The following is a 26,029-nucleotide window of genomic DNA, read 5'->3' on the forward strand; positions in this document are numbered from 1 at the left end:
AAAATCACTAAAATTACGATCGATCATTAGAATGAAGAAATGTTACACAAAGGTTAAATTGTAATATATAATAAAAACAAAGTAATGTACAAGCATAAAAAAGGGAAAGTAAGCAATATTAAAAAAATAATAATAATAATAATAATATATATATATAAATAAATACCTGCATCATGAAGGCATACAAACATACACACTAAAAATTTAAAAACACAGCATCTCCGTGGACCTTCTCGTTGTTACTGAGGGAAGGTTTCAACTTTTAAAGTGTAGAGACTTCTACTATTGCCAGCTCCATGGGGGCCACTCGACTAGAGAGAATGGAAAATGAATCTAACCTAAGAGGGTGATCACTATTTTCTGCGTGATCCCGTATGGGCACTGAATGGTGGTTTTGCCTAAAAGCCTGTTTGTCCTAATGATCTTCCCAAGTGGTTTCAAAACCATCCCGTACACGTGCTTTGGCGCTTTGTTTTCCCCACGTAAATTGCATTTACAGCGAATTGCAAACTCGTATTTATATAAACAACATGAGACTGAGTTCTGGGGGTACGACGCTTTGTACTTGAACAAGAAACCACCAAATAGTATACTTAGCTTGAACACTACCCTTTAACATTAACTTGAGGATAAAATTTCTTAAAAAGTTTTAGTAGTCTATTTTTAACAGAAAAACTCTTATTACCATAGAAAACATGGTAAAAAATACAGTACTGCTTTATTTGCTTTTTAAAATGGAAGAAAACTTTCGGGAACAATAACTTTTCTTAGCTTGTTACCAACATACGTATCTATGAAAGCATTATTAAAACCGTTTTTTTTTTTTTACAGATTTCTTTTAATAAAAACGAAATTCTGAATGAGAGACTAAAAATAATTTGAACAAATGTTAAAGGCACGGGTCACAAGTGTACAAGAAACTAATGCGTTTATACAACTATAAAGATGAATTGAAGAAAATTTAGTTGTGAGTCCTGTAAATGTTGTTTCCTGTAAAACTGATGTTTTGAAAAAGTCATCGCTGTGTTTACTTATGAGCACGTCAAGGAAAGCTAAAGTAAGGAGAAACAATAATACTTTAGCTTTCCCTTGACGCTGCTCATAAAGTAAACACAGCGATAACACTTTTTTCAACATCAGTTTACAGGAAACCAACATTTACAGGACTCACAACTAAATTTTCTTCATTCATCTTTATAGTTTTATAAAACGCAAAATTTAGTCTGTACACTGTGACCCGTGCCTTTAACATTTGTTTTTCAAATATTTTAGTCTTCATTCAGAATTTCAGTTTGTAAAAGAAATGCTTCAAAAAAAACGGTTTAATTTAATAATGCTTTCATAGATACGTATGTTGGTAAACAGCTAGAAAAGTTATTGTTCCCGAAAGTTTCCATTTTAAAAGCCAATAAAGCAGTACTGTATTTTACCATGTTTTTTTCTATGGTAATAAGAGTTTTCTGTTAAAAAATAGACTTACTAAAACTTTTAAAGAGAATTTTATCCTCAAGTTAATGTCTTAGGGTAGTGTTCAACGCTAAGTATATCTATTGGTGGTTTGTTCAAGTACAAAGACATCGTACCCCCAGAACTACATCTCATGTTTGCATATAAATACGAGTGCAATTGCTGTAATGCAATTTAACAGTGGGGAAAACAAAGCGCCAAGCACGTGTACGATGGTTTGAACACTTGGGAAGATCAGTTTAGGACAAACAGGCTTTAGCAAAACTACCATTCAGTGCCATACGGGATCACGCAGAAAATAGTGATTACCCTCTTAGGTTAGATTCATTTTTCCATTCTCTCTAGTCGAGTGGCCCCCATGGAGCTGGCAATAGTAGAAGTCTCTACCCCCCCAACTTTAAAGTTTTTTGAAACCTTCCCTCAGTAACAACGAGAGGTCCACGGAGATACTGTGTTTTTGAAATTTTTAGTGTGTATGTTTGTATGCCTTCATGATGCAGGTATTTATTTATATATTTTTTTTTTTAATATTGCTTTTCTTACTTTCCCTTTTTTATGCTTGTTACATTACTTTTGTTTTTATTATATTATACAATGTAACCTTTGTGTAACATTTCTTCATTCTAATGATCGATCGTAATATAGTGATTTTTTAATTTTTTTTTTCTGTCTGTTATTGTATAGACCTGATGATGGGACAGTTACTCCGAAACCGGTAGTCATAAGAAAATAAAGGATGTTTTATGTACAAGTGCTGGTTGTACTCTTCCTATCAAGACTCCGTTTTCCAAGGGATAGATCAGTTGCAGATATATATATATATATATATATATATATATATATATATATGTGTGTGTGTGTGTGTATGTATGTATGTGTGTGTGTGCCGAGGGGGGGGGGGGGGGGAGTTGTTTGGGATTAATCGTAGACGTAACACTACTATGAGATTCGGGTCTCTGTAACACACGGTTTTTTGGACTTTGCTCCTTTTCAAAAGCATCGGATGTAGCTGAAAGTTGACATATGTATATTTTACAACCACACACAAATTTTGTCAGCATTATCAATAACCTAAAACCCGATAGTTTTAATTTTTATAGAGTAAAAATGATCTAGCCGACGCCATGGCCAATGATTACGAGTCAAGAGTCGAAAAACATTCATTACGTAAGCAAGGTAAACAAACGCCTTTTGACTAAATGTTGCCCCGCCCATCCACCAGACAGAAATTCCATCGGCTCTGAAACCCAAAGACTTTATGAATGGCGGATCGATACATAGATGTGGGTGGGGTATCAGTGCTAGCGTAGTAATACTACTGTAGCAGCAGTCCCGCAACAGTATAGCAGTAATATACATGAATTAAACGTTTAGGCCAACTGCTGGGATCCTTGAGGATCATTTAGCACTTCTTACAACTACTTGAGAAATTAGTTTTTATAGCCAGAAGTTAAATTTTCTAATCCAACAATGCCCATGGTAGCCTTCAGTGTTATCCTGAATTATAACGAGGCCAAAGTGGGTGGAGCCTCATGAAGTCACCATTCTGACGATAATTATTGGTGAAGGTTTAAAGCCAAAATACGGTACGGGCTATTTTTTTTCAGTAAGTAGGTAGATAGCCAATAAATAAAAATTGCTTGACATTGGATATATCAGTTATCAAATCAAGCTTGTCTACTATGTTTTTAGTAATTACCAACTATTCCCTACATCTTGTCAATCTGATTGTGACCTATAAAGTAAAATGTAATTTCTTTGGAAACTTATTTTGGGAGTTAGACTAATAATCAAAGTGTTTTTGTATTTACTAACATATTTTGTTGGTTTGTTCATTATGACAATTATCAGTGGAGAGGTTCCAGAATTCATAAAGGTGTACCGCTTTGCTTGTATTTAAATTTGTATGTCATTGTTGCCAGAGGTTTAGCCTTCGTTACGTATAGCCAATCATCCATCGAGAAAGAGGGAAGAAATGATGTCATAAGTTACGTAACGAGTGCGTTCGAAACCTTTTCTCTGAGTAAGTTGGTCCGTCTTCAAAAAAGGTCACTTTTACATTATAAGTACCAAATTTATTCAACCTACGTAGTGCAGAATACAGTCAAAATTTATGTGTTGATATAATATGTATTCTGAATAAGCGTTATATTTATGAAATGCATAGATAAAAAGTTATTGCGAAAAAACCGTGTTACAGAGGCCCTGAATCTCATTGTAGGTGAGAGTTTCGCTGTTATCTATGCTGACAGGGGTAAAAGTGCGTGACTCGAAATATTCTGAAACCTATTCTTGGCGAAAGGTAATTGATTTGTTTAAGAGCAAAGACAAGTGGGGCGGACAAAATGATCCCCTTTCCTAGACAAGCTAAAAGAAAGCAGAAAAAGTGAGGCTAATAGAGTGGGCTTAAACACTAAGGAAGTATATCTGAACTTGAACTGGAGATACGGTTTATGAATGAAAGGCTGGTGGAAACTAGGAAAGAACAATGTAAAGGATTTGTGGAATTCAGATGACGGTAACCGAGACAGATGAAAGACTTTATGCTGATCCAATGACTGTAGGAAATGGGTAGGAGTTTCCCGTCCTTTCCAGTACCTCCATGTCATTTATCCAGGTCTTTCTGTATCTTCTACTATATCATCCTAATATTTCGCTTGCCTATTACCCTCCATTTTTCCCTTTAAAATAAACTATTTCTCCTTAGACTTAATTATCTGAGACTTAATTATCTGTACATTTCTCACACCTTTTGCATCTTCATTTGCCACAAATGTTAAGTAAACAATTACTCTCCACAGCTCCCACTTTTAATTGCTTTCAACGCCCCACTTCAATTCCATGAAGGAGACTTGGCTCATCAAACCCCTCACATATTCCCACCTTTTCTTCCATAGATACCCCAAGTATCACTCAGTCTTTTGAACGCACTGTGCTACTTAACTGTTTTATATAACGTCTTAGAGTAAATGGGCATAAACTTAAGTGTTGTGACGGATTAAAAGAGTGGTGTCGTCAAGAATAATTACCAACTGCAGGCTGTAAAATCAAATAAAAAAACAATAATTATTATGATTATTAATAGTCAAAATATGCAAGCATTCAGAAGGAACAAGACAGCTAAATATGATAAAGAGAAAAAGTAGAGCGTGAGGAAAGAAGCATAGTGAAATGATGGCAACCTTGACAAATAAATCAGCAAATAAACTTACAAGTTCAATGAACTTAAAAGTTTATCATTGTATTACAGTTGAAAAAGACGTAGATGTGATCTGATAAGGTTTTGTATGACAATCCGACAGAGATATTTAGAATTACGAATATTACTTTCAGACATCGAATTAGAGAATTAGTTTGTAATTATGTGATTTTCTCAAGAACATTTCATTAAAATGAGTACTTGTGGCATAAATACAACTAAATGCAATGTAATTACTTTCAGCGTCGACGACCCTTAGGGACATTAATCCCGTTTTCATTCTCCCTAAATAATTCCCTGTCCAACGGAAGTTGAAGCAAACCCTTCCTTCCTCTTTTGTTTACACGCATCGATTAACTGACCCTTCTCTGGAAATTCTGTGTTGACCTCGTTGTACTAAACTACAATAATTTATTAATGCTCTGAAAAACGAGCGTTTACCCTCCTATGTTACAGACAATTACATGCAATCTCTTTCTTATCACTCCTTTTCAGATACATTTTCTCTATCTGCATCTCTCTCACGCATACGTACATGCTTTCTCTCTCTCTCAGATTCTTTCTCCCCATATCTCATATAAATATACATTTCTCTCTCTCTCTCTCTCTCTCTCCCGCATCTCGCTCTCTCTCCTCTCTCCTCTCTTCTCTCTCTCTCTCTCTCTCTCTCTCTCTCTCTCTCTCTCTCTCCTTGAAAAAGGGCAACGCCTAACTCTGAGAAAGGATTTATCAGTTGATAGGGAGGGGTCATTATAAATGGATTCCTTTCCTGACGTTAGTTAATTTCACTTTCAAGGCTTAACACGGTAACGTATTGTCTTCTCCTAAAGCCAGAACAAGCATAAAACCAAATAGTTCTTGAGTAGTTTAGTTTTTGGAAACTCGTACGTCGAAAAGTGACGTTTGCTTCTCTTGAAAATCAGCTTTGCTTCCCTTTTATCCTGAAGGATGAGGATAACTTCATTATTGTTGATCACCAGATGGTGACTTGAAAGGGAGCGGAAATAGACTGCAAGAATGAAGCCAGAAGTTTGGAAACCTGTCTAGGCTGCTCAGTTTTGAAGAGAAATAGGAGACACTGAGTACTGGAATGGCATTCTGAAACATGAGACTGGTCAGAAAATATAAATTAAATATTTGTAATATGCTGAGGGTCGTTGTACTTTTTTAAGCTTCTTATTGTCTTAGGGAAAATTTATGTATTTGGCACTTTTCAGGTATGCATTTTAGCATATATCAGCTTTGTTCTTATTTATGCGTGTTTGACACGTGTCGATATTTGGAAATAAATTTGTAAATGAGACATTTATAAATGCTGCATTCATTTATATATATATATATATATATATATATATATATATATATATATATATAATATATATATATATATATATATATATATATAATATATATATATAGAGGACACTTCCAAATTACAACGTTTAACAAAGGACCCCACCGAGGACCTCAGAAAGAAAGTGTCAAGGCTTGTGACTAGGGCCAACAATCAGCAAGACGACGTAAAATTCACTAAGGTAAAAGGAGACAATGGGCCCGGTTACTGCTACGGGACAGTGAAAACGCACAAGGCAGGCAACCCCCTATGGCCCATCATCTCTCAGATGACATCCCCAACCTATAGGATAGCGAAGGTCCTGAATGATTTGCTGGTACCTTACATACCCGGTGCATATTCGCTGAAATCAGCGGTGGAGTTTATTGATCTCCTACAGGAAAAAGGACCAGAAGACGACATTGCCTCACTCGACGTTGAGTTTGTTTACGAATGTTCCCGTCGAAGAAACGATCGACATCATCCTTGATCGTGTATATAGGTCCGAGAAGAACCCGCTGCCCATTTCCGAAGATGTCCTCCGAGATATGCTGAAGGCTAGTACTATGGATGCCCCTTTCCTCTCTCATCAGGGGGAATTATTTCGATAAATAGACGGAGTCGCCATAGGATCCCCACTAGGGGTCCTTTTTGCAAATATGTACATGGCCACCGTCGAAGAAAGGACCTAAGATTTATGGGCGGTACATCGACGATATATTCGTCACAATAAAAGAACCTGACGATGCCAGAAAACTAGCAGATGCTCTAAAAAGAAACTCAGTGCTCAACTTCACCAAAGAGCACAGCCAACAAAAGACTTTGCCATTTCTTGATGTCTTGGTAAAACAACAAGGACAGTTTAAGACGACCGTTTATATGAAAGCAACGAACTCTGGCCGTTGCTTGAACGCACGCGGGGAATGCCCGGACGCATACAAAAAGTCTGTCGTGAGTGCGTATGTCAACAGAGCCTTTATACACAGGTCATCATGGAGAGACATACATAACGAACTCGATCGAATTCGCCAACTGCTAACAAACAACGGCTATGCAGATCAAATGATCGAAGCAGCAATAAAAAAGAAAATGGACGAATTTTACCAAACCAACACGACGACGAAAAACGAGAACTTGATTATTTACCATCGTGTACATTATGGGTCTGCATACAAGGAGCATTGCTGCACACTACGTGGGATAATAAACAGAGGCGTAACCCCAAAAGCCCCTACCACAAAATAAGCCTCAGGATATATAGTAAGCCAAACCTTGTAGTAGCCCTAATAATGAAGACCAGCACCGCTCCGGGGGGACCGAAGGAGATGTGCACGAATTGAGTTTACAAATTCACTTGTCCAGAGATGTGTCAATCTCACAGCCAAAACTACATAGGGCACACTACAACGACCCTTCGGAGACGTCTGCTGGCTCACAGAAATCAAGGGGCCCTCCATCAACATTACGTAGATGTTCACGACAGGAAGGCATCTCTACAAGAGCTCATAGAAGGCACCCAGATCGTGCACAGAGAAGACAGCTATGGTCGTCTCTTAATAACCGAAGCGGTGAGCATCGTTATTCAGAAGCCGACCTTGAACGTCCAACAAGAATAGGACCATATACTCCCCTCCAGCAGGAGAAGGAATACGCAAGCCAACAGGGACCAGACAGCACGCCCCAACCCACCGAGAACATCGCGCCCCTTAGAAGACACGAGAGGACCCAGCGAGAGCCAAGTTACATCCTTGCTCAGGTCGTTGAGACCCCGCCCAACACGAATCTGCAGCCGTTAACCAACGTAGACCATTTGGACACACAAACACACGCTCACTCACTCACTCAAATTTAAGTTATACACATTTATGTATAAACAGAAATTATCTGATTTAATACCTTTATGCATACTATAAAATATTTTTTTTATTATTATTATTCCTGTATTTAGATTTCTATATTCATTTTTATTCCTGCATGTAATTTTGTAATTTTTTATTTAAATCCAACATGTAATATATTAAATTTTAAACATACATGTAAGGAAACACTTGCACATGGCATTGTATTTTGAATATTTATTTAATCACTGTTTATACTTTCACTTTTATTGTCACAGTACATATGTCCTTATGTTCTTTGTATCCAAAACAACGCCCTTAAGCTGTTAATCCCTAGACTAACCAGTACCCTTATCTCAAGGTCATACTTCCCACACGATGAAATAAATAGGCCGAAAGGCCAGATTATAAGTCAGTAGTCGCTTGATAATGCCATAAGGCGAAACAGCTGTCGCGACAAAATTCAATAAATGGAAGGAAGTCTGCGTATTTTTCACCAGAAATTGACGAACGAGAATCGGAAAAAACTTCGTCGGTATGAAGATACCTGCAAGAAACTTATTGATGCCACTAAATCAATTGCTTTTAACGAAAATTATATATATATATATATATATATATATATATATATATTATATATATATATATATATATATATATGCTTAAAAAATCACAGTAGATGCACGTGACTTCAATAAATAAGCGAATACCACAGGAAAAATGATAGTCAGAAATCCAAGCGCTTTCGTCTTTACATTGTCAAGGAGCTCCTTGACAATGTCTTAGTAAAGACGAAAGAGCTTGGATTTCTGACTATCATTTTCCTGTGGTATTCGCTATATATATTATATATATATATATATATATATATATATAATATATATATATATATCTATATATATATGTGTGTGTGTGTGTGTGTGTGTCTGCGAGCACGCGCGCGCATGTAATCTAAACAAAACAGTTAGTTATTATTACATTTTTAGAACATGGCCAAGGGCCGGAGCCGTAAGGCTAAACAAAATAGTGAGTCACGTCTAGAATCTAACAGGATGGAAAAAAAGGATATATTTCTAAACACAGGAAGAAAACTGGAGCAAGAAAATGTTAGAGAAGTAAAAAGCTAAAAAACAGGCTGCTAGGCGCCGATAGGATGTTACAATGGCCCGTAAGTCCTGCATACAGTCTTTTGTGCAAGATACTCTCTTCTCTCTCTCTCTCTCTCTCTCTCTCTCTCTCTCTCTCTCTCTCTCTCTAAACGTTTAGTAATTTCTTGAGATATATTAACTACAAAAAATACAAAATACAGAAAAATGTATAAATATAATAAAACCTTCATCCCAACATCTGAGATGGGCATAAAAAGAACAACATAACAAAAACGTTCGAGTGAGATGCGTAATAAACAAACAGGCAATAAAAGACTAAAGGTTAATCGTAATGGATGAACCCAACGCAAGTTAAGTGTTAACGGTAATGCAATTAGTCTTCTGACGTTACCTTATACACATGTATGGTGCCATTACACTTTACAGGTACATAATGGCACAGAGAGAATTTCTGATGAATGGTCTTATCCCCACGGGGCGAAGATTACCTCGTCGAGGCCTTCCCGTTTTCAGTTATGATAATGATGGTCCTCGTAATTATCATCACCATCGACTACAAAACCTTGTTCTTAAGGGCCCCTGAAATTCCACCAGTCGTATCTTTCCTGTGCTTTGACTTCAACAAATCTCCAATAATTAACATTCTCGTCTCATAGCTCTCATCCAAGTAGGTCTGGGTCTTCTCATTCGTCTGGTAACCTAAGGACCCCAACTGACACTAACCTCTCTCTCTCTCTCTCTCACGTGTGTGTGTGTGTGGCTACCACCTCAATTATGTCATTGTGTTAAGTTAAAATGGAAACGAAATATAAAGAGAGAAAATCCATCAGTTAATAAAGACACGAACAGGCCTGCAGAAATTCTGGAAATCTACAATTTACGTGGTTTGTTTTGAACAACCAGTTGTGTCGCTGTGCACTGAATACGAAAACAGGTCGACGAATTCGATGGAAGTTGAAAAGTAGCTCAGAGGTCCTTCAAGGTCAGACCTAGCCTTCAACGTCAACTGAACTTAGGAGAGGAAGCGTGACTTGACTCCGAATGGTCAATGAGTTTTACTCGGAGCTGGTCTTCCAAAGTACCTTCAAAGTGCTAGGTTTTAAAAATAAAGGGAATACAACCATAAAGAAGATGCATTTTAGAGCAAATCCAAAATGCATCTTCTTTATCACTTCTTCATCGTCGTATTAAAACGTTTGTCATTTTTTAGGAAGAACTCATTAACTATTATAGTTCATCCCGTGATCAAGCAAGATTTCTTTGATAAAATAATCCTTCGATAGCAAACAGACCACAATCTGAGGAAGCCATAGCCATACGATATATTTTTCAGAGTGATTTCTTCGGAAAGAAAAGGAAACCTAAAATCTTACATCTTTCATGGCATTATAGCAAGATGACAACTGTGGTCCTTCTTATGAATCCAAGTACCCAGTGTTCCCACATCTACAATGCTTAACTTTGGTGTTCACTTGGGTTCGATCCACTCAAGAATTCTGTTCCGATCTCTCCGGAATGCTGAATTAGATTTACACCTACGACGCACTTCGAGTTTGATCCAATCGTATCCACTATTGTGATTCTATTGTGGATGATAAATTAGATTTTCAACAGTAAATATTTGTAGATAGGACTGAATACCCCATCCTATTTCATGCATTCACGAGAGGATTTGACAAACGTTAAACTAAATTAGAGAACAAGCGGAAATCGAAGTGGGGTCATTTTCATAAAAAGCCGACAGGTAGATGACTACATATTGAATGAGTGACGAAAAGACTCCATCGAAAGGATTCCTCTAGAGAACGGAAGGTCCCGCAGGAAATTCGTTTAGGAAGCGAAGTCGCAAAGGCATGAAATATAATTTAGTGCCCCAGTTTTCAGCGATATCGCCGGAAATGGAAGATAATGTGGAAGCTTCGGAATTCTGGAAATGGCGGGTTTTCGAAACTGGTGTGGGTGTTTATGTAATGGCCAGCTTCTCGCCGTAAACCATCCCTAGTGCATTACATCTTTAAGAAAGATAGTGTACTTTGCGACACTGTTCTTGGATTTTGCTACGTGCATGTGTAGGTGAAAAAAAAAATGCACTGTGTCAAGGGGTCCACAGTTATGTCCAGTGTCAATTCGTGTACATAGTATGTTACAGTAAGATTGTGAAACCAGGGAATACACGAAATCCATGACGTTCTCAGGGAATTCGTGAAATCACCAATTCACTTACAAACATTTGACACCCAAGGGGGCTGGCACTAAACACGGCAAAACAGTGATTCATCTACACTGTTTCGCTGTTTTAGTACTAGACCCTCGGGAATCAAATGCCTCTTAGTGCATCTAATCCCCGACGGGCTAGTACTAAACACAACGAAACACATTTGACACCTGAGGGGCTAGTACTAAACACGACGAAACAGTATAGGCGATTTACTGTTTCGCCGTGTTTAGTACTAGCCGTTCGGAGATCAAATGTCCCTTAGTGAATTGGTGATTTCACGAATTCCTGGAAAATTTAGATTTCTTTGAAATCCCCGGTTTCACCATCTTACTGTAACATACATGCATACATACATATAAAGCAGTTGAAGGCAGGAATACACAGGAATTTGGCATTATGAGTTTATTCCAACGTTTCGCAATAAGTTATTAGATCCTCGGAATTCTACAATAGATATAGTAAATAATGTTTTTTAAACTTAAAAAAATATAAAATTAAAAATAATAGTTATCTATGAGTCAACTTAACAGGGAATTATGCTAAAAAACACACAATAAGTTACATTAAAATATAGTAAGTTACATTAAGAAAATACTCTTACAATAAAATTGCACAATAATTTACAATTAAGCAAGGTTTATTCACAAGGTTTTATTTTAAAAAATAAATAAAGGAAGAGAGGAGCTAACCTGCCAGAGCAAAGTCTAGAGTAAAACTAAAAACAGAAATAAAAAGTAAACTATAAGAAGCGTAGAGAAAAGATAAGTATATTGACTTTTGCCAGACCACTGAGCTGATTAACAGCTCTCCTTGGGCCTGGCCCAAAGGATTAGATATTTTTACGTGGCTAGGAACCAATTGGTCACCTAGCAACGCGACCTACAGCTTATTGTGGGATCCGAACCACATTATATCGAGAAATGAATTTCAATCACCAGACATAAATTCCTCTGATTCCGCGTTGGCCGAACCGAGAATCGAATTTCGGACCACCGGATTGGTAGCCGTGCAAGAAAACCACTCGTCTAACGAGGAACTAAGAAGCGTAGAGAACAGCAACAAAGTCAATTTAGAAAAAGTTGAACAGCTGAGGACTGGGTATTTTTAAAAGGAACACATTTTCTTATTTTCAACGGCTCTAAAATAAAATAAGTCTTTAGAATTGTTGACCTGTGCAATTATGGAGAAGTCTGTATTTAATACTAGTTTTACATTTAAAATTTTTTTTTTTTTATATTAGATGCATCTGGGTTGGACGGGCGACATGCCCTTCTGTGACTAACCTCCTATGAGAATCGACCGAGAATCGACCCGTACCCAAAGAGGACGCTTCGTGGATCCTACATAATTTCCCATGTCACATCTGGGACAAGTTTACTTATAACCCACATTAGACGTCATCAAACAGCAGAGTCAGTCTTTTACTCTGAGAAGGGAGCCAGTTGTAAGCTGATTTTTCGGAATCAAATTTACATCAAGGGCATTAAATTGGTCTTTGATTATTTTAATAAAGCCTGCACGGAAGTTGTCAGTGTTTACGTAATTTTGATTCTGAATAAAACCGCTTGTAATTGCTCCCTTTTCAGAGTGGAAGACCGACTCTGCCGTTTGATGACGTCTAATGTGGTTTATAAGTATACTTGTCCCAGATGTGATATGGGAAGTTATGTAGGATCTACAAAGCATCTTCTTTTGGGTACGAGTCACAGAACGGGTTGTGGCCTGTCCAACCCAGATGCATCTAAGAAATAATTCATATGTACATCTGTGTATAACTGAATCACGAAAGTTAGGAACGTGATAAATCCATAAATAAAGATATATGCCACAAAGGAAAATTAAACGAAGGAGGATCTGCGAGACCTTTCGACGTTAAACGTCCTTTACTAAGCAGAAACTGACATAGTACATGAGGAAAAAGACAATACAAGAAGATTCGTATAACTGACAGATATGGATTATAAAGAGATTAGTACCTACAATCCGACACACCTGGAAGATGAGAAACCTTCCCAAACAAGCATAAACAATGGGTGCAATTAAAGATTTAAGACAATCATCTCAGATACAAGGACAAGACAATTACAGGATTATAGGTGACAGCTATTCAGAACTTGGTAAACAAAACAATATTCACAATACATATTCACAATACATGTCAGACATACATTACAACAAAGATAACTCTAAGGCAACTGATTTTTATTTATTTAAGTCAGTAATTATATCTTTGAGGTCATTCTTAAACATGTTACAAATACAAGAGTCTAAATGAAAAAGGCCATGACTAACATTGAAATTACAATGAAAAGTAAGTTGTATTAAAGCAGATTCTAAAAGATTTCGTGATAAGACATCTCTTGACCTTGCAATTACTGAACTACCAACCCAATTTATTCGGTGGTTGTTTTCACTTAAATAAATGAATATTGCATTAGATGTTTGCCCAGTTTTTACAGAATATTTATGCTGGCTTAGCCTTACTTCTAGGCCTTTGCTAGACTGTCCGAGATAAAATGAGGGACAATCCATACATGGAATTTTATATATTATGTTGTTACTATCTCTTGGGCCATTTTTTATTAACATTCCTTTTAGTGTGTTATTATAGGAAAAAACAAGGTTGACATTAAAAGCTTTTAACAATGATTTAATGGTTTCAAATCCGTTAAAATAAGGCAAACTGAGAATGTTCTTAGAATTTTCTTTCTTTGTGTTACTTACACTATAAAACTTTTTGTGGGCTTTATTATAACAAATATCTAATATATGTGAAGGATAGCATAAATCTTTCCCTATTTTTCTTATGTATTCAATTTCTTGATCCAAATATTGTGGACTGACAATGCGCAATTCTCGTAAAAACATAGAGGAAAAAATTGATATTTTTATGTTAAGATGGTGGCCTGAGAAGAAATGAACATAAGTTAAGTTGTTGGTCGGTTTCCTATAAATACTGAATTTACATTGAAATGGCTCTCTATGTATCAAAACATCTAAGAAAGGGAGGCAATTGTCTTTTTCTAATTCTAGAGTAAACTTAATCAATGGTACCTGGTTATTTAATTTAGAGAGTAAATCATTTACATCAATACCGACAGGAAGAACAGCTAAAATATCATCAACATAACGATACCATTTTACAGGAATATAAATGATATTAGATAAGTAGCGTTTTTCAAAGAATTCCATGCACAGGTTAGAGAGTAGTGGTGATAAAGGATTTCCCATTGCCATGCCAAATATTTGTTGATAAAATTCCCCATTGAATATAAACTTTATCACCACTACTCTCAAACCTGTACATGGAATTCTTTGAAAAACGCTACTTACCTAATATCATTTATATTCCTGTAAAGTGGTATCGTTATGTTGATGATATTTTAGCTGTTCTTCCTGTCGGTATTGATGTAAATGATTTACTCTCTAAATTAAATAACCAGGTACCATCGATTAAGTTTACTCTAGAATTAGAAAAAGACAATTGCCTCCCTTTCTTAGATGTTTTGATACATAGAGAACCATTTCAATGTAAATTCAGTATTTATAGGAAACCGACCAACAACATAACTTATGTTCATTTCTTCTCAGGCCACCATCTTAACATAAAAATATCAATTTTTTCCTCTATGTTTTTTACAAGCATTGCGCATTGTCAGTCCACAATATTTGGATCAAGAAATTGAATACATAAGAAAAATAGGGAAAGATTTATGCTATCCTTCACATATATTAGATATTTGTTATAATAAAGCCCACATAAAGGTTTATGGTGTAAGTAACACACAGAAAGAAAATTCTAAGAACATTCTCAGTTTGCCTTATTTTAACGGATTTGAAACCATTAAATCATTGTTAAAAGCTTTTAATGTCGACCTTGTTTTTTCCTATAATAACACACTAAAAGGAATGTTAATAAAAAATGGCCCCAGAGAAAGTAACAACATAATATATAAAATTCCATGTATGGATTGTCCCTCATTTTATCTTGGACAGTCTAGCAAAGGCCTAGAAGCAAGGCTAAGCCAGCGTAAATATTCTGTAAAAATTGGGCAAACATCTAATGCAATATTCATTATTTAAGTGAAAACAACCACCGAATAAATTGGGTTGGTAGTTCAGTAATTGCAAGGTCAAGAGATGTCTTATCACAAAATCTTTTAAGATTCTACTTTAATACAAACCTTACTTTTCATTGTAATTTCAATGTTAGTCGTGGCCTTTTTCATTTAGACCCTTGTATTTGTAACATGTTTAAGAATGACCTCAAAGATATGATTACTGACTTAAATAAATAAAAATCAGTTGCCTTAGAGTTATCTTTGTTGTAATGTATGTCTGACATGTATTGTAAGATATATTGTGAATATGGTTATTTTGTTTACCATGTTAACTGAATAGCTGTCAACTATAATCCTGTAATTGTCTTGTCCTTGTATCTGAGATGATTGTCTTAAACCTTTAATTGCACCCATTGTTTTATGCTTGTTTGGGAAGGTTTCTCATCTTCCAGGTGTGTCGGATTCTAGGTACTAATCTTTTTACAATCCCTATCTGTCAGTTATACGAATCTTCTTGTATTGTCTTTTCCCTCATTTATGTCAGTTTCTGCTTAGTAAAGGACGTTTAATGTCAAAAGGTCTCGCAGATCCTCCTTCGTTTATTTTTCCTTCGTGGCATATATCTTTATTTATGTACATCTATATATATATATATATATATATATATATATATATATATATATATACACACACTTTAATTTCTTACCAGCAGGAGGGGACTTTGACACGGACACGAGTTCGGAAGAGGAGAACCAGCGCCGTCTTCGCCTTCAGAAGGCAGCCAGCGAGACCGTTCCTCATGATGGCGACAATCTCCCTCCTGCAAAGTAAGTCTCAATTACTCTGCTGGCAATTGCGTCTCACTGAGACCCATTTCCCCTTGTGTCAAACTTTTCTGAGATTTACTGTTGGATTTCTAGAACTCTTTTTTATTCGATCATTAACTTTACACTTAATTGATCTTTGTTGATCAGATTTGGAAGTTCCATGACAATGTACACACTAATGGCTGTTATATGTGATGATTCCTTTGCTCTTTACATTTGGGAAAGCAAGAGGATTAATATCGAAAACAAATTTCCTCGGAATGAAGAGAAAAATAGACGGTAAATACAAATAAAAAATATATATAACAAAAATAAGTAAGCGAATAGATCAACCGATAATGAAATAAAGTTCCGGGTAGATACTTGAAAGAGCACAGGAGTGGGAAACGTCCACAGAAGGAAGAGAAAAGGGGTGTCATATAGATTAAAAGAATAAATTTCATTAAACTTAAGTGAATAAATAATCGAAAATTAAAAACAGTAATGAGAATTTTTATGCTATAATACTTATTTCTATGATAAAGATTCCGACACTGGCGTGCTATCAGAATTAACTTGGGTATCTGCACAAAATTAATTATGAACGTCCTTCCTTCCTTCCTTCCTTCCTTATGTAATGACAGACCTGCTTCACCATCCGCGGTATGTTCGATGACCCAAATGTTAGATAACAGCATTTGAACTTCAACATTTTTTCCTTCTGTACAACAGAAACAAATTGTCAAGATTTAATTAGTTGATTATTAATGTATATATTTACACCAGATAAAATTAACAAATTGTCTGTAAGGTCTTATTCCGTAAGCTATAAAAAAAATATTTCTAGAGGTAGTAAATCTTGTTCAATGAACAGCTCTGATGTAGAACGAAAATCTTTGAAATGTTCAAGATGTTTCGTGAGAGAAATATAAGGAAAACAGATCTTTCTTGGTTTTGACATAGAAAATATATTTGACATAAATTCTGTAATAACACTTTTGGTAGATTAGATTGCATTTTTTAATAAAATGCAATATATGAAGAAAATGTATCGTTTCCCATTAGTGTTTTAAGAACGAAATATTCTTAGGATCTTGGCCCTATATTTCTGAGCCCCATTGTCCAACAAGACTAAGTGAGATGGCTTGCTTTTTACTGAGAATACTAGTACTTGTTCATTCTTATCGATTTGTAGCGCTGCAAGATAAAGGCAGTAAATATATTAACACAATTACGTTAAGATTACGTTTATCATAGGTTATTCAGGTGGTTGCATTTGAAAATTGTATAACACTTAAGAGAAATAGTATTAAAAAACCAGTAGTGTCACTTATCACCAGTAAGCACATTGTTATAATGGAATAGAAGTGATTAAATTTAGAATTGAATTTAATTAAATGGCTTATGAATATAGGGGGGGTAGTGCTAACAGTGCATTAGGTGCACTTTAGCATTACTTGGAAGTTCTTTGTAACTTGCATTCGGCCCCTAGCTGCAATCCCCTTCCGTTCCTTTTAGTATACCCCCTTTTCTGCTCCCTTTCTTCAATCTTACTTTCCACCCTCTTCTCACAATTGATTCAAAGTGGAACTGCGAGGTTTCCTACCTGTAACACCTTTCAAAATTTTAACGTCGATTTCCGTTTCAGCGCTGAATGACCTCAAAAGGTCCCAGTGCTTGGCCTTTGGCCTAACTCTCTTCCATCTTACTTCCCACCCTCTCTTACAATTGATTTTGAGCTCAACTGCGAGGTTTTCCTCCTGTTACACCCTTCAAACCTTTTACAGTGAATTTCCGTTTCAGCGTTGAATGACCTCATAGGTCCCAGTGCTTGGCCTTTGCCTAAATTCTATATTCAATTCAGTTCAATTCTATAACATCCGGAAGTTGTCATGACAGACATACTTAGTGAATATCTCGTGAGATCTGTTTAATTTAAAGAAAGGGTTTTATGGCAAACAAAAATTGTAATGGGTTTCCACTGGAGTTGATCATTTGGAGAGGGTCGCCCAGTGATTTGTTTCACCGATTTACATCCGAACCTTTTCTTGTATTCTCGAAATATTTTATGAGCACACAAACGAACATTTCAACGCTGTCATGGGTGAAACCATGACCTTATCACAGATTCGTTCACGGAAATAATTCACTATGAAGCTGATGGTAGAAATAAGAAGAATGGCATAGTGACCCCTAAAAGAAGCAATATTCAGTGAAGTTGGATTAATAATTTGCTGAGCCCTCAAATTATAGACCGAGTAAATTTCATAAAAACACTCAATCTTAGCAACTGTTTATACCCATGCATTTATTAATTTGTTTATTATTTACTTTGAATGTATCACATTTCCGTCTTTTAGTAACGTAGTCTTACGAGAGCAAAACGCCATTAAGCAATGAAGCAAGGTGAATAAGGTACAGATAAAGAAAATCACACTGAAAGTAGATCCCTCGTGAGGTGCACCTTACGTGGAACTACTGTAGACGGTACTAAATGCTCCGCGCAGTTGGGTTCTTGCGGCCCCATTCCACTTAGCTGTCCAGCTCCTTTTAATTTACCGTGCTACGATTGTCCTCTTGGATTCAAGAATAAATCCCCGGGCTGGCCATATGGGTTTAGAAATGTTAGAGGTCTCGGTTACCTGAATAGCGGAAGAGGAATGATGATGTGCAATACTTCTGAAGGAGACTCGGTAAGGCAACGGTCTATTGGAAACTGTTGGGATGATCCGAAGGGCCTATTTGTCCGAGGCTTTTTCGTTGCTGGCTGTTCAGCCGAGGCATAACCTTCATGTGGGCTTTTTGGATGTTGAAGAATGATGGAGGTACGTGGAAGCCTTATTATTATTATTATTATTATTATTATTATTATTATTATTATTATTATTATTATTATTATTGAAGAATGATGGCTGTGTGTGAGGATGCTATTATATTATTATTATTTTATATTATTATTATTATTATTATTATTATTATTATTATTATTCATTACTGACGAATTGATAGCGAAAAGATTTTGTTGTCCAGACAAAATAAAAGTTACTGAGAGACTAGGAGTGCCTGCACAGAGCTCTTATCACAAAACTACTTTGATCCGTATAGGTCTTAAACTCGCCATTCCATTGCCAGTGATAATCTCACGAGTTAAAAATAATATCATGAAAAATGAGGCAAAAATTTGAATAACTAATATATGAATACTATATATATATATATATACTATATATATATATATATATATATATACACATTATATATATATATATATATATATATATATATATATATGTATATATATATACCATATATATATATATATATATATATATATATATATATATATATTATAGTATATAATATACTTTATGTACTTGTATAATATTTATAAATGTCTTACTCACATCAGTACGAAACCCAGGTCTTTCAGCTAAAAGACAAGACAGCAGCCAACCAAATCAAATAAGTCATAAAAGAAGTTGAAACTTAAGTATCACTGTACTAAGGCTTCCCCAACTTCCCGACTCAGCAGTGACCCAATTGACAGCATTTCATTCGATATATCCTTTCCGTGTGAATACGTTAGAAATAATCAACACACAATCAAACGTGGGATATAGAATATATATATATATATATATATATCTATATATATATATATGAAATATATATATATTATATAGTTTGTGTGTGTAAAGTGATAAGAATCTTTCTAACCTATTTCACGGCCTTAAATTGAATAAACTGAATGTCAAAGAAATTTTCATAAATAAAATATAAAGGCTATTAATTTACAACAGATGCATAAGTAGAACACACACTTACACAAAAATATGATAGAAATGCCCTAAAACATCCACCATTATTCAGAGCGGCGCAGTTAATAACTAGAAAAAACTAAAAACAGCATTAATCAAACTTTATTCTACCCAGAGCTGGTTTCTGTTGGTGTTCGAAAATGGCTTCCATTATGGTTAGGCCAAGCTATCAAGAGAAGTGTCTAAAATGGAGGGAGTTTTCTCTCCACACAGGGCGCTGTTCACTTTGGGAATGATCCCTGATGACTTACGTGAGGAAGTCGTCCTTCCATAGCAATTTGCCAGTTATTGGAAGAACTGCCGAAATGCTCAGTTTATTTCGTACGCTTGTGCCATTCAATTATTCTGGCATGTGATGGAACGCGGCGATCATATTTCCAGTTAAGGTAAAGTCTGGAAAAGATAATAGAAAAGGATGTCTTTAAACTTGAAATATTGACTTATGTCGGATATCCGGATATCAAGTAAAAATCCTCAATTGCACCTGTGAGGTCTGTTTTCCCTCGTACTTTTCATCTGTCTGACCGGTAAATCTCTTCAGCTGTACCTAACAATAGTTTTGCGATACAAAGAGATTAAAGATGAATATTCTAAATATGATAGAGAACAAAGAAGAGAATAAAGATGAATATTCTGGATATGATAAAGAACAAATAAAACCACCAAAGAAACGTACATGAAAAACAGTCATTATCGATCAGCTTGGTTGTTCAACAATTCGTCCGCTGTGCAAAACAAAATGGCCTGCATCAGGCCTCCTCAAACCTCCAATGAAAGCCTTTGCACAGAGGGTAGTAGGAGCGGTGAATACAAAATCACAATTAATATATGATACTAACAACCTCCTCTTTGGGGATTTGAACCACTAACCACTGAAATAGTAGGCCAGCGCTTGACCCAGTGAGGGAAAGAAGGAATAAAAGGAAAGGAACCTAAAGCATATACACGGAATCATCGCTTCGTCGTATTTTCTTCTGCGTTAGATGTAATTGGGCAGGTGAAGACTGATAGAATTCCGAAACAAGACATCACGACAGACAGTGATGGGCAACAACGCAGGAACTATAATCAACAAAATATGTGATTTATATGACAAATAATTCAAATAGAATTTTTTGTCAGATAACATTCAGTATGTGCCTATCGTATGCCCACTTATTACTACTATTAAGAGGTGGTTTTCATAGTTTAGTAACTTCACTGTTTACACTTATCTATAAGAACTCCCACGTTTTAGAAATGTAATATTTTCTATTAAAATTGTTGGAACAAGTACTTACATGTCTTAAAAATATTATAACCTACATTAAATAAATAAAAAAAAATATAAAGAAAAATTCAAACCACGCTTTTCTTAAAACGCACTAAAAAGTTAAACATAGATTTTTGAGACAACCAGAAAAGAAATATATTTTTTATCTCCTGTAGCATTTCCTTCCATATTTGGCGCCCAAGCGTTTATTTTTGTTGACACGATTATTTGTAAGAAAATCCTGGTGCCCCAAGGAATTTATTTTATACGTTTTAGTGCATTTTAATGCAGGCGTTAATTTTTTTTCAGACACTGGAGCCGGTTTATGATTGTATCTAACGAAATTTATATCATGTCGAGCCATGCAAGGAATGAAAAATCCGTATAGCTACTTACCGAGTCAAAGAAGTGGAAAATCCAAGTGTTTCATACAAATCCTGAGATACTGGGAGAGGTCACTATAAGGCAATGCTGACCTACTGATGATCATGTAAGATTGTATTGTCACCAGGATTGAGTAACCATGCAAAATTTCAAGTCCATCGGACGAAGGGAACAGGTCAAAAATGGAGTTACAATATTTGACCAAGATAAACAGACAAAAAAAGCAAGCTAAATAAAGCCTATAATAAAAAGCTGACAGTTCTCAAGGTACATAGCTTTGAGTACTCCCAAGCCTCTGATCCATAAAACACAATAATATACAAAGAAAGTGATAGGTGTAGTGCAGACTATAAGTCATCCCATGTCTTACAAACATATTATAAAAACTTAAAATGGAAGCATTACCAAGACGCGTTAAAGTTTTACTAAATTAATCATGTTGTAAACAACGAGCACCGTCATCGCTGCGAAAATTATTTTCGTCAGTATTTTATCCACGATAAATTTTTTTTCTTTCGAAGTTTGATAATTTTGAGGAATTAAGAAAACTTTTTACCTGGCGCATAAGAAGTAAAGGGAAAAAACACACAAATACATCCTAATTATGATATCTTGTAAGAAGGTATGACAATATTATTTACTATATTTGGTATATACTTAAAGAATATAGATTAAACAATGTATTTTTTTATGTTACATCATTCGCTGGTTACGGCAGAATGAAAGGCACAGGAACACACAAATCTTTCATTTACCATTCTGTAAGGATAGGTGTGGCTTGCGTGGCACACTGTAGAGTGTAGACGATACTAAAGCCATGATCATGGCCTCACGGGGTATAAGGGTTAAGGGAGATCTTAGTAGTGGCCCTTTTAAACGAGTCCTGTTGAGTAGGATAACTGCATAATTCAACTAAAATAATGCAACTGTCTTAAATAATGTAATTAATAATCCTATTATCACAATATTCTCCATTACAGCAGCCCAAACCCGCCTCGTTCAAGAAGTGTGTCGCCTTCACCGTTCCGATTCGACTCGTCCGATTCCGCGGGCGGAGGCGGAGGCTCGGACGACCGAGCGTCCGATAAGTCACCCGTCTCCCCCGGTAAGTATTGACTTGTTAGCCTTTTCCCTTACTAATCTGGAATGGATTTCCCATTTCCCTACTGATTAGTAATAGACTTTTATCTTTCTTTGTTATCATTATTTTTTTTAATGTAGGATGGAATCAGTTGTTTGGCATAAGTCAGCTTCGAGGCGATTTTAGCACCTGTAATTTACGTTACCTTTTAAGACATTTGACTGAAACATTTACTTTTCGAATCTCTGTTTCTGAGAGAGAGAGAGAGAGAGAGAGAGAGAGAGAGAGAGAGAGAGAGAGAGAGAGAGAGAGAGAGAGAGAGTAATATATACACAGGGCATGGTATAGGCATATTCAAATAAGTAGTATGGTGCGGCATAAATACAAAGCTTACAAAATTACAGATTTGCATATTGGACATCTTTATACATCACTTTGAAGGGTCCACAAATTGAAACAGACGGAGCATGTTCCCCACCAGAGAGAGAGAGAGAGAGAGAGAGAGAGAGAGAGAGAAGAAGAGAGAGAGAATTCTTGGCTTATATTGGATTCGTGGCTTTACTGAAGGTCTGCCTAAATGAATATTCATGCATTGAATCAGTTTTACTCGTTTATACAATCTTTCTAATTTTAGTCTGCCAGTAATTGGCTTTTCATATATATAAAAAATTTAATACTTCTTTTGATTCAGTGATTGTAAACACCACAAAGTATGTGTGACTTTCCGGAACAAACGCCACAACTGATTTCTCATGGATACTATAATGAAAATAGTAGTTTTAAATGGAAGAAAATGTTTAGTCAGGAGTAGGAACAGAAACTTGACAGATGATGCCGTTGTAATCAACCAAACCCCCAAAGGATTCACAAAGCTGGCTTATGAGAGTGCGTCATATACCTACAAGATAAATTTATGAAAAACTGAAAGGCAGTAAATTGGGAAAGGATTAACGAGGTTGAATCTCTGAAATGTTTACGAACAATGATATCTAATACAGATTTTGAGCTGGAATACTGTGAAATACTCAGAAAGACAAATCAAACTATAGACCAGCTGAATAGGAGTTGGATACTGAATAGGCTGAAATTGCTTACAAAAGTAAGACTAGTCCAGTCCATTTGTATTGCTGTACAGACATGAATCGGGATATGATGATGAAACTATATCTAAAAATTATGGCGAATATCGAATAAAGGTTTAAGAAGAATGTTAGGAGTCAGATGGCAGGATAGAGTTAGAAGTGATACTATGAGGGGAAATAACAGAAGGTCCCTATGTTGATGTTGATATAAGATAATAATAATGGGGGAGATGGAGAAGATAGGCTGGGGATAAGTGGAGATTTGTGAAAAATGAAGCAAATGAAAGACGTGAATGGTGGAATTTCAAAGCCCCCCCCCCCCCTGGGTGTCGGAGTGATGATGACGAGATTTACGATAATGTTAACACTTCTTGTCCATATTTTTATTATAATGCTAATTAATCCTATGATTTCGTTAAGTTATTTCAAATGAAACAAAAAAACCTTCTGACAGTGTCTCTTACTTGCTTCTTGAAAAATGTCTAAAATTTCTCGGCCGCAATAAGAAAAACTATCGTCTTTTCGCTGTCCGGGCGAAGCTTCGTTATTCATACATGTAGTTTAAGCCCCAGAGACGAGTCTGGTGTGGCAGAGTGGATGCTGATTTTATTATGGTGATTTTCCTCGTGCCTTGCTGGAAGAGAGAGAGAGAGAGAGAGAGAGAGAGAGAGAGAGAGAGAGAGAGAGAGAGACAAACAGAAATAGGTCGATTGATATTGGAACAAAGGCTGTCAAAAGAATAAACAGACTAATGGACCTGCATACAATTTGGTATAGAGACTACCAAACGCTACAGACAAACGACGAGAGAGAGAGAGAGAGAGAGAGAGAGAGAGAGAGAGAGAGAGAGAGAGGGCTTAAATATTCTGTTGACATGCCAGAACGTGAACACAACAAGGCAGACACATCCATATCCATATTTAACGCCATGTCCATTTTTTACCCCTGCAAATATATCGGAACCTGCAACCATAAAAAATATACACGATTTCCAATACTTTTCAAACTTCTAGGGGTTATCCAATTTGTGATCATTTATTAGCTTGTGCCTGTTAAGTCTTCTGTTTTGACAGTTTATCAGTCAGGGATCACCCTCGATTCAGTATTGAAAGTATGACTATAGCAATGTCTCTTTCTTGTGTTTTCTAAAAAACACACACACACACACGAGTAATGTGGAAAATGTTTTCGTAATAAAAAGTACTGAATACATTGAGTTTAGCTTTTCTCCAGTTAAGACATAATAGTAGTAATCTCACCTATAGAATACATATTAGTATTCTTCATAATAATAATTGATTTTTTTCTCTAGATTTCACGAAAATGGAATGTGTAAAAAAACAAGTATCAATGATTAATAAAGTGTTTAATAAAATAAAGTCCAACATTTCTAACCTGTGAAAGTTAGGCAATGAAAAATGAATAAGGGAAAGCTTTAAAAATGCATTTAATAACTTTTCTGATGAACAACTTTCAGACTTTGATGCACTTCATGGAATCTATGGTTCTCTCAGAGAAGGCTGTATTTGGTTTCTAGCGGATTCAATCTCTTTTCTACCCTACTTTTAAAGAAAATATGGGTTTTTTCGACTAAAATTTGAGATATATCCTATGTAGGTGTCAATAGTATCTCAAGATCTGCATCTTCGAGATCATATTGCTGGAAATGAACATTTCATTTTACTAGCAGTGGCAATTACAATTTTGTCTTGATTATAATAGTAGTTATTTTGGTAGTCCTATGAAGCTTCTAGAGAGTTTTATATAAAAAAAAGGTTATATAAGCTTGTCAAGTATGAACAAACATACATCAGTCATTGTTCTAGTATATATTAAAGTGTAGACACCTGCATACCATACATGAGTAAGAAACAAACTGGTCTTTAATATATTTAGCCCAAAACGCGGCGCTCTTGGGCCACTTCACAAAGTCTCAAGCGAGGTCGTTTAATGTTCCTCGTAAGTGGTAAGTCATTTGTAAGTGAATTTCTCTTTGTTTACTATACAACGTTTGTTTGGTAGTTTATTTTTTTATAAGGCTAATTTATTTTATAAATTATAAATCAAATCCGGAATTTGAAGAGTATTATCAAGTAAAAACGAAACATTTTCTAATGAGGAAAAATGCAATTAATTTTGATTTACCTACGTAACAAATGCGTTTACTGCATACTAATGCAAGTCGTACTACGTGTGAATATTTCACGATTCATATTTCCCGCTATTCCTTTTTGACTGGGAAACTAAAAGGTTTCAGTCCCTGGAGTTTAGATCAAAGGAGTGGTAATTCTCTCTCTCTCTCTCTCTCTCTCTCTCTCTCTCTCTCTCTCTCTCTCTCTCTCTCTCTCTCTCTCTCTCTCTCTCTCTCTCTTTTCCTAAAT

At 35.8% G+C, this 26,029-nt stretch overlaps 1 protein-coding gene across 6 annotated transcripts in view; it reads left to right on the forward strand.

The window, feature by feature from the left end:
* Positions 1 to 26,029, forward strand: part of LOC135211992 (rabphilin-3A-like) — a 454,956-nt gene that overhangs the window by 389,428 nt on the left and 39,499 nt on the right. For 5 of the 6 annotated variants that reach the window (XM_064245260.1, XM_064245259.1, XM_064245263.1 and 2 more), the window contains 2 exons: positions 15,935 to 16,052; positions 22,466 to 22,590. In XM_064245260.1, the coding sequence (XP_064101330.1) occupies positions 15,935 to 16,052; positions 22,466 to 22,590 (243 nt within the window). The remainder of the gene's footprint in view (positions 1 to 15,934; positions 16,053 to 22,465; positions 22,591 to 26,029) is intronic. The other variant, XM_064245262.1, reaches the window with a different exon arrangement.

This window comes from Macrobrachium nipponense, chromosome 40 (assembly GCF_015104395.2).
Source record: "Macrobrachium nipponense isolate FS-2020 chromosome 40, ASM1510439v2, whole genome shotgun sequence".
Lineage (NCBI taxonomy): Eukaryota > Metazoa > Arthropoda > Malacostraca > Decapoda > Palaemonidae > Macrobrachium > Macrobrachium nipponense.